The 9859-nt window shown below is 39.9% G+C and overlaps 1 protein-coding gene across 1 annotated transcript in view; it reads left to right on the forward strand.

The window, feature by feature from the left end:
• Window positions 1–9322, forward strand: part of LOC116848005 — a 32250-nt gene extending 22928 nt beyond the window's left edge. Inside the window, exons 11-13 of the mRNA XM_032823663.1 lie at window positions 2451–6192; window positions 7180–7794; window positions 7928–9322. Of these exons, the coding sequence (XP_032679554.1) occupies window positions 2451–6192; window positions 7180–7794; window positions 7928–8039 (4469 nt within the window). The 3' untranslated portion in view covers window positions 8040–9322. The remainder of the gene's footprint in view (window positions 1–2450; window positions 6193–7179; window positions 7795–7927) is intronic.
• The last annotated feature ends 537 nt before the right edge of the window (window positions 9323–9859 follow it).

Below are 9859 nucleotides of genomic sequence, written 5' to 3' on the forward strand. Positions count from 1 at the left end.
ATATATATATATATATATATATATATATATAAAATAGGGTGTCCGGTAACAAAAGAGCTGCTGTGTACAGGTAGATCAGGTCAAATAGAACAAAAAATTCCTTTACCATTTTGCGAATAACACGCGTAAAATTCTAAATTATTAATAAAAATTAATTCGTAAATGATTACGCGTTGTACGGTACATGAGTTGTGATGTCTACTTCTGCATATATGCTTGTATATTAGGTTAAACTGAAAAAAGCCCTTTATCATTTTCCAACGTATATATGTAATTATTAATTAAAGAAAATTGGCGTACAGTTGTGCACAATAATGCACTAATCTTCTTTAATTAATAATTAAATATCTACATAATTATTTGAAAAATGGTAGAGGACTTTTTTGTTTAATTTGACCTAATATACTAGTATATAGTGATAAAGTGTATGACGTTTGATTGTTCATGAATTTTTTTTATTAATAACTCCAAATTTTACGTAGTTCGCAAAATAGTAGAGTATTTTTTGTTTTGTTTGTGTGTGTGTGATTTAATCTACCTGTATACCACGGCTGAGTTACTGAACATCCATATATATATATATATATATATATATATATATATATATATATACACATACATACACATAAACAAACACATATATACATACATAAATACATACATATATACATATATGTTCATGTGTATATACATGTATATATGTATATATGCATGTGTGCATATTTTGTACATATATTGTGTGTGTATAAATATATATATATATATATATATATATATTATATACATTCTATTAAAAAAAAAACACTCTTGACACATACGATTTTCGGATGAGATGGACATTCTGTTCGCGAGTTACTGTGAGCCACGGAGTTACCATCGATATGATTTATTCCGGAGTATGTAGAAGCGTTATGTAGAAACATACGTGTATTTGTGTATGTGTAAATATATTTGTAGTTCAAGTGATATATAAAAGTAAAAGTGACGCAGCATACATTGACTTAGTATATTTTGGCAGTGCTATATTATACATAGTACGAGATATATGTATTGATAATTCGTAAACATAACGTTCGTCATATTTGAAAATACCACAATTATTTAGTGAGCGACGATTGCAAATTGCGTGTATGATAACGCGTTTTGTGCAGCATTGGAATAAATCATGCCGATAGCGTTTTGTGCAGAATTGGAATAAATCATGCCGATAGCTCGCGTATAGCCGTTGATAGATAAGTTACTACTTGTTGCCATGTTATAAACAAAAAAATAACTTTGTTATACGAAAGAGAGAAGGAGAGAGAGATGATTTTCTATGTTGACACTGTTAGGAAAGTACTCGAAGAAAAGGAGAAAATAAAAGAAAGATGAAACAAAAGAAAAAGAGATTGTATACTTGCAAGCGGAAGCTAACCCTTGTCTGAGATGGCTGATATTTGTTGTGTTTTTAAGAGTTTAAATAACAGCGTTTTTATTACTTCACATTGTCTCCGCATGCTTTGATATAATGCATATATATATTGTATTTAATATTATCCATTGTGCACTACTTCTTGTCTTAAGTCTACTCATTTAACACATTGTGATTTATAGAAAAGCATTAATATACACATGTATAAATATATCGCATATATTTATTTTGCAGGACGTGATTTTTCTCTTTTTTTTAATATTATTATTATCAATCATATATTAGCGTTAGATATATATTTGTTACAGTTAATTCGTAAAGTCTATTGTAACTGTTTTCCTCTTGATACATATAAAACAAATATTTTGCTTGCATGATCACTGTTAAATGAGTACACACCCATAATTTTCTGTATTAATATATATACATATATATATATATATATATATTTATTTATTTATTTATACGAAACAGAACAGTACGTGTATATGAGGTACATAGTATCGTTGACGCATATTTTCAAGGAGCCATTATTTATACGTGTGTGCGATTTCTTTAAGACTAGTTCGAAATCTTCCACTATTTTAAGTCACGAGTCAGACAGAGCGTAGTAGTCGCGTATAGTACACTATTCTTCTGGGCGACTTGGAAGTGTGCATCGACACGCGCGTGTCTTAAAGCACACTGCTTGAAGCAGTTAGCGCCACATACGTGGAGTTATTTACAGGACACTCGATAAAACTCTAAAAGGGAGAGAGAGAAAGGGAGAGAGAGAATGAGACAATGAGAGAAAGAGAGACACGTTTCACTTTATTTATTACATTTTTCGACAGATTTTATAAGAAAGACTTATGTATGTAGAAATAAAGGAGTGTAAATACCGACGTGGGAGAGTATTCTTGCGTTCCCAATGATAGCAGCTATTCGCCGTCGACACAGAGAAAGAGACACATAGCGAACAAACACATACACGCACAATACGAATACGCGGACACGCATGCGAAATGTGCATAGTAGACTCTGTCTCGATTGTTTTCAGATAAAATAGAAACATACGAAGACGTAGAAGCGGAGACGGCGCAAATCAGGAAGGAGACGCAGGAATCGCTGGAGCAGAGTTTCACTCCGAGCTTGGCGCGCAGGCTGAGCAGGCAGTTGATCGAGCAGACCCGACAGTCCTTGCCGTGCGACAAATATTATCAGTCGCCGACACGAGAGACCCTCAGCTTAATGGCGTCGACGGGCGAGATCGCGAAACGTTACTCCACTACGTCCGCGACTTCCGATCAGACCGAATACAGAGGTAGATCAGTCGATCGCGGTATCAGACGCACCAACAGTCTGCTAGAGCCGGCCAAGCAGTTCGACCGGTTCGAGCGGTATTCACCGCGACGGAGCATCAGCCTGCTCGACGACCACGAGGCACATGGACTGTTGCCACCGTTGCCGAAGCACATCATGACGCTCGGCCGAAAGTACAAGGAATCGGCCGCCAAGTCGAACGCGAGTGTCATCGTGGGCAATGCGCGGCGCGACAACTTCCTCGGCTATAGAACTACGGAAAAAATCCAGGAGGAGCCAGTCGATGACATGGTGTACGCCGCGTGCAAAGAGGAGGACACCGACGCTGACAACAATGTGGAAAACGGTTCCCTCTCAGAGACCACGTCGATCTCCGTATGCAATTCGAATGCGAACCTCATGGACACCACCACAACGTCTAGCGTGTCGGCCAAGTCCTGCGAGACGTCACCCACGGAATCGTCGTCGAATTTAGGCGACTACAGCAAGTCGTTCTCCGTGTCTAAGTCCGACGTCGCTTCGCGCAGTTTCGAAACTCGGCTGTTGGCTGCGGAGAACCTCATCAAGGAATCCAAGCTGAAGAACTTTACGCCACAGAGATTCAATCCGAATCTCATCTCCAATTACAAGGACATGGACAAGTGCGACAAAGAGGCGCTGATTACCGCCGCCGCCTCCGCCGCGGAACAGTCGGTCAATTCCGTCGCGTCCAAGAGACGCAGCTGCATTCCAAGTTTGCGGTTGCGTTCGGGTTCGTTAACGAGAGAATCGAGCGTCAGCTCAGATCGCAGAAAATCTTTCGCAGGCTCGCCGGACGCGTTAACCGGCGCGACTCAAGAAAGATCAATACTCAGCAAGTTCTTCAAAGGCGTCGGCAATAACAAAGACGAGCCAAAGGACAACAAAAATCAAAAGGCGAAGCAGCATCGCATCTCGCGCTTTTTGCGACCGGACTTCTTTGATACGCCGCGGGAAGAAAGCCAGTATGTGAAGGAGAAGGAGGCACAGAAAGCGGCAGAGAACGAGCGGCGCAAGTCAAGATTCATGAAACGAAAAAGCGAGAGCAAAGAGCGTAAAGAGGAAGGTAAGGAGGAGAGAACCTGCAAGGAGCAGAAGGACGAGATAAACGTGTTGCAGAAGGACAAGCTGGAGGCAACTGCTTCATCAGACGATAGATTCCGAAACGAGGAGAAAGAGCGAGCAAAGGTCGAGCAACAAGGTTCTAAAAAGAGCTTTTTGCATTTGCTGGAGAAAAAGCTAGAACGACTGCGTTCAAATGATGAGACGGTGATGACGACAAAGCAACCGACAATCAACGGCAGCGGTCTGGTTGCAGCCAGTGAGCGGAAAGAACACAGACTACGCGAAAATTCCGCACCACCCGTTGAATGTCTGTCGCCGACCGCGACGGAATCTAGCTTGTTGAAGCGAGCGTTAAGCGTGGAGGATTTATCGTTGGGCAAAGACAAGGTGAAGAGCGCGTTGAAGACAGCTGGACGGGTGACGTCGGTGTTGAGTATCTTCAAGAGCGCGGATGCGAAGCAAAATGCGAATGGCAATCGTGCGCAGAACACGATTGTCAGCAAGTTGAAGAGAAGTCCGCCAAAGTTCGCGAAGGTTGAGTCGGAGGAAGACGCGGCCGCGACTACCAAGATACCAACCAAATTCGCTGGTAAATCGATGAAGAATAAGGTGCCAGAGAGCAAAAGATCGCCAGAGAAGATCGTGAACGACTATAAGAGGTCACCACCCAAGGAAAAACCAAAGGAATTGATTTCTAAAGAGAAGAAACTTCTAACAGCGAAGCAATCGAGAGAGATTAAGAAAGTCCCGGAGAAAATCGCGCCGTCGGACTCGTCGTCATCCTCGTCTGCGGAAAAGACGAAACTGGAAAAGGCAAAGTTGCCGAAAAAATTACCCGATGATTCGGAATCCCTGCAAAAGAGCAACAGGCACTTGGAGTCCGTCATGAGCAGCGAAGATAAGAAATTGATGAAGACTAAGAAGAATATCGGTTCACTGAGCAAAACCGAGTCTGCTTCGAGAGTTGACAAAGACGAAGACATGGATAAGAATATGAAGAAGCCGATGAAGTTGAAGGAAGCTGTAGACAAGGACGAGATCAATGATGCTAAGAAGAAGAAGAAGATAGTGCGCGTCGTGAGAAAGGTCGTGAAGAAGTCGTCCGACAGTTCTGAGAGTAAGTCTGATGAGAAGGAGAAAACATCGAGGCCATCGTTGTTAAAGAAGAAGATCATGACGACGAAGAAAGAGAAGAGTCCTGAAGGCGCGAATATAGTTTCAGCTTCGAACTCGATCAGAGGAAACAATATCGACGATCAGACTTTATCTATGAAATCTCTTTCGAGGCAGACGGAGCCGAACGTTCCTCCATCACAAGAAACGTCATCTGCGAAGTTCGATCACTCTGATTACTTTGCACAAAATATGAATACAACATCCAAAAGCGATATCGTGACGAGCCACACTTCATCGAGTAAATCTAACGCGAAGATGACGGTCGACGATATCTTGCAGACAAATCCCGTTTGCCAGACCGCGTCTACGTTTCAGAATTATTCAGCCGAGTCGACTCAGAATTCTTTCGGTTCCATAACTAAGAATACGTCGAATTCCAACGTCTGTCAGACTAAAACCTCGGAACAGTATCGATCTAACAGGACAGGTCTGAAGCTCGACTTGTCCAAGATACCTCAACATACCTTTAAGCACACGACTCCCAAGAGGGACTCGCCCAAGTCAGACTCGCCGAAAGCGAATTCCACCGCTTGCATCGGTTCGTCCAAGACGGATATTTCTCTTTCCGAGAGCAGCGCTGATAAGCTAATGGAGTGTCTATCAAAGATGACGCATCACGCCAACATAACTGGCAACAAAATCATCATCGATAAGCCGCTGCGAGCGAAGGACGTGGCTGAGCTGAAGCGAGAAGTCACCGAGTGTGCTAGAATCATAGAAAATCACATAGAATCGCAAAATGATCGCGCCAGCCCGCAAACTGTCATCGAGAGCATCGTCGACTCGGGCGAACCAACCGACATCGAAGACAAGCTGCGAGAGATCTCATCGGATTCTTCTAGGGAGATCAATGAGACGGATAACGTTAAGGTAGCGAAAGAACCTGAGGTTAGCATCAGCGAGATGTTCTCGCCTGAGGAACCTGAGAGCTTCGACTCCTGGTCGATTTGTTCGGCTGATTTGAATTATAATCGCGGTGACCTGCACTCGCCGACGTCGCCCTCGTATTCTTTGCTCGCGCGTGGCGACAGTTCGGAATCTGTTATAGATCGGATACGAAGACGTAGCTTCTATTCGAGGTTCAATGACCGGAAAAGACCGTCCTTAACGGCTCCACCGCCTGGAGTGAGTAGTGTGACACTATCTAAAAGGTCCAGTTTCAACAGTTCCAGAGAGTGGGCGCGCAATAGATTGCACGGCTATGGAATTCCCAGAACAAGGTAAAGATTAAATAGTTTTTTCATTCTCCGACCATCCCATTCAGACATGTTCATGCATAAAATATTGTCTGCAAGATATTAATAAAAATGTTAACTAAAATCGTACTTTTTGACAATATCATGTTTTAAAAATAATAATTATTATTGAAAATAATTATTATATGATGTATTATACTATCGCGCAAATAATAATAATATAACAATGATGAGACAATTCAATTGGAGATCTTTTAATTAATAATTGATTTTAATAAATTTAATCGAAGATCGTTCGATTGATGAATGATGATTGGTTTCATTGAATTCAATTAAAAAGCACTTAATTGACGATTGATATATGAGCAAATTTAATAGATTAAATTGAAGATTATTCGATGACAATTGATATGACTATGCTACGATGCAAAGATACTTTGTATATGAATATTATCCACAAAACCAATTGTAACGTTGAATAATGGAACGCTCTTTGATTAAATTTGCTCGTTAATTAATCGACGATTAAACTCCCTTTAATTAAATTTGCAAAGTCTAATCGTTAATTCTATGGCTTTTTAAATTAAACGATCCTTTAAATTAAATTTGCCAAGTTCAATTATTCATTAAATATTCTTTAATTCCCTTCGCTGATATCAATCGTCAGTTGAACCATCTTCAATTGAATTGGGTGATCGATTATCAATGAATTGAATTGAAACATGTTTGTTTAAATCAATTGTTACATTGAGAAAAACGTAATTGATATTTTTACAACTTTGTAGTAATAATTATTATTCATTATTCTATAAGAATAATTATTTATAAAAACGCTGAATTAATCAAATGATTGTTTATTGATACATTTATTGCGTATAAAAATAGAACAGGGCAAAAGTCGAAAACTACGCAATTAAATTAGCACGACAGAAATAATTAAGAATTAGGAAAAAAGTTTGCAGATAAATTTTTATTTCTTACTCTTTCCTCATTTGTTTATTTTTTTCGCAGGACAGATAAGAGTTACGGTCTGTACGGCGACGATGTGACCTGTAGGAAGTCTCCGGTCGACAGAGAGAGATATAGCGACTCCTTGAACATGTCGTCATTGTATGATCATCACAGTTCAGAGGTGCGGTCCATTTACGATCATTACGGCGGCTTACAGTCTTCCTCACACGATTCCTTGAGAAGATACGTAAGATCGCCGACGTTGGATCTTGCCGCTGCTCGTACTAAATATCACAGTGCAGACATCATCACCGACAACGATATCGTAAGCTCGTATAAGAGCCCTGTATCGAGATCTTCTCTTAACGACGCTGTTGCGAACTCCTACTGCAGCAGGAATATCTCAGCGACTTTGCCAAGAAAGTACGGCTCTACTGTCGGTAGCCTAGCGCCGAAGAGCGTGGAGTATTACGAGGAAATCTTGTCGCCAAACAACTCTGACTATCTGTCGCCGCTATCAGATAATTACCTGAGCAGGTATGAGAACGGCTATCATCACAACGGCAACCTGGATCTGCCGCAATACAATGCGGATAAGCAGAGGTCTTACATGGATAAGATGGCGGATGTGGAACTCGGTGAAGGAAACAGCAGATTGCTCGGTGAACAGAAAAGGTACAAATAAAAATTGTGCAAATCTTTATAGAGGAAAGGAAAACGCACACGAATGTGTGAATTTTAGGACATTTTGTATAAGTTCTTTTAAATATCGTACAAAAACTGTGGTTATATAAAGGACTTTTTTCAGAAATGTGAAGAAACGTCTTAGCGAAACGAGAGATATATCTTCGACGACTGCCGATATCTTGTCTAATTTAGCGGTTGCCGAACAGAATCAGTATCTCTCGGACGGAAAGTAATTTAGGAATATAAGGACATTATCGAATGCGTCTTACTACTGTAGCGATTTTATAATACGGATATATCGATGAATCGTGTCTGAGTGTCTTGCGCTATCTTTATCATGACGATGATAATAGTCAGCGACGACAATGAGAACGGAATGAACTGTTAAACGGTTCGAGGTCTACGTCTTGAAAGTTTCAGGACTATACGTTTTAAATATACGCTTTAAATTTTAGTTTTAAATATACGTTCTAATTCTTTCCGATTATCCAACGATTCTAATTCAAATATTGTTTATTACATCTTGCGTGAATTTTTCGCCTAAAACGCAGAATTAACAGAAAACTAGAATCGACCCTCTTTATAACTTCGAATCGGAAAGGATTAATCGAAAGAGAGAAACGCGGCTTAATCAAAAGAAAGAAATGCTTCATCGATTATAAGAATTTGCTTTTGAAATTTCTTTGTATCTTATCTATAGAGCGAAAGATGATTCGATATCAAAGACATGCGCATCTATTTAAATTGAGAATCTCTGACTCCAATATTTATAGAAATATAAATATAAAAGTCGGCAGCTAATTAGCAGAAGAATAACGTCGTGAGCTTCGTTTCGTTCGATGCTGCAAGTCTGACACGTCTTCAAGTTCACGAGGTATCGTTCAAAATCTCGCATTTCACGTCATTCTCTTCGTCAGTCTAATTCGCGTTCGAAAATGTCGACCGTTGTAATGAATTTAAATCGTGTGCACGTAGCGTTTTCGTTTTTCGTGAAGTAAAAAAAAAAGAAATATACCGGATGGTCTGTCAGTCCGCATAATCATTGCCATAATTGTGTTCACGGTATGTCACGAGTGAAAATGATTTTTGGATTTCTAGTAGAGCTCTGTAAGTAAGCGAATCTTTCAAAGCAAGTCCGCGTGAAGTGAATTGTCGATGATCCTCGATAGCGTGATCGACGAATAACGAACCGTTCGAAGTGACACTTTAGGGTGCAATGCCAGACTTAGTAGAGAAGAAACAACGAACGGCGCTTTAGTTCCTTGTACTATTACGAGTACCGCCTTATATTTATGAGAATAATTTCTGGTTTGACCGATCGGAAATTATGAAAGAAAGTGAGAGAGAGAGAGAGAGAGAGAGAGAGAGAGAGAGAAACTCAAGAAAACGAGAAATGAAACAACGATGTTACCGGCCTGGCAAACTTCTGACTGATCAGCCATGGTCTTCCGCTTGTTATGTATGTGTTTTCTATTGATATACATATTTTAAAATAAATATCAATATCTATATATTATATCAAGTATATTAAATACGTCACTACTATGATGTTTTCTTCGCCCGCTTAGTGTGAACATTCTTTGAGCAGCTATATTGGATGTTAAATGTAAGGTTGCTATCTCATGGACTGATATTTTCCGCGTAACTAATTAGAGACCGTTCCGCGTTTTTGTTACATACGTATAAATCGCATAAAGTTATAGCATATTACGTCTTTTTCTATAAATCTTATACAGAGTGTTCTATAAATTTTATACAGAGTTTCGGATTCTCCTCCGCATTTTTTGTGAGAACGTAGAATGGATTGAAGTGAACATAAAAGTCCTATACCGTTTTGCGATATTTGCAGTAATAACCAAGAAATTAATTCTGAAAAATTAATGAAAATGACAAAGGTGAATGTGTGACAGAGGAAGGAGCGTTCGAGCCACAGTAATATAACGCGCGAATGTTGGCGCGCTGCGATTGAAAGAATAACGTGCCACTGCCTGTGCTTATATAACTGTGCTCTTATGTGTCACCTTGGCGCGGTGCGGCGAGACATCTATATATA

The sequence above is a fragment of the Odontomachus brunneus genome, unplaced genomic scaffold (genome assembly GCF_010583005.1).
Source record: "Odontomachus brunneus isolate Ranch 3 - 2012 unplaced genomic scaffold, Obru_v1 Obru_scaffold_087, whole genome shotgun sequence".
NCBI classification, from domain to species: domain Eukaryota; kingdom Metazoa; phylum Arthropoda; class Insecta; order Hymenoptera; family Formicidae; genus Odontomachus; species Odontomachus brunneus.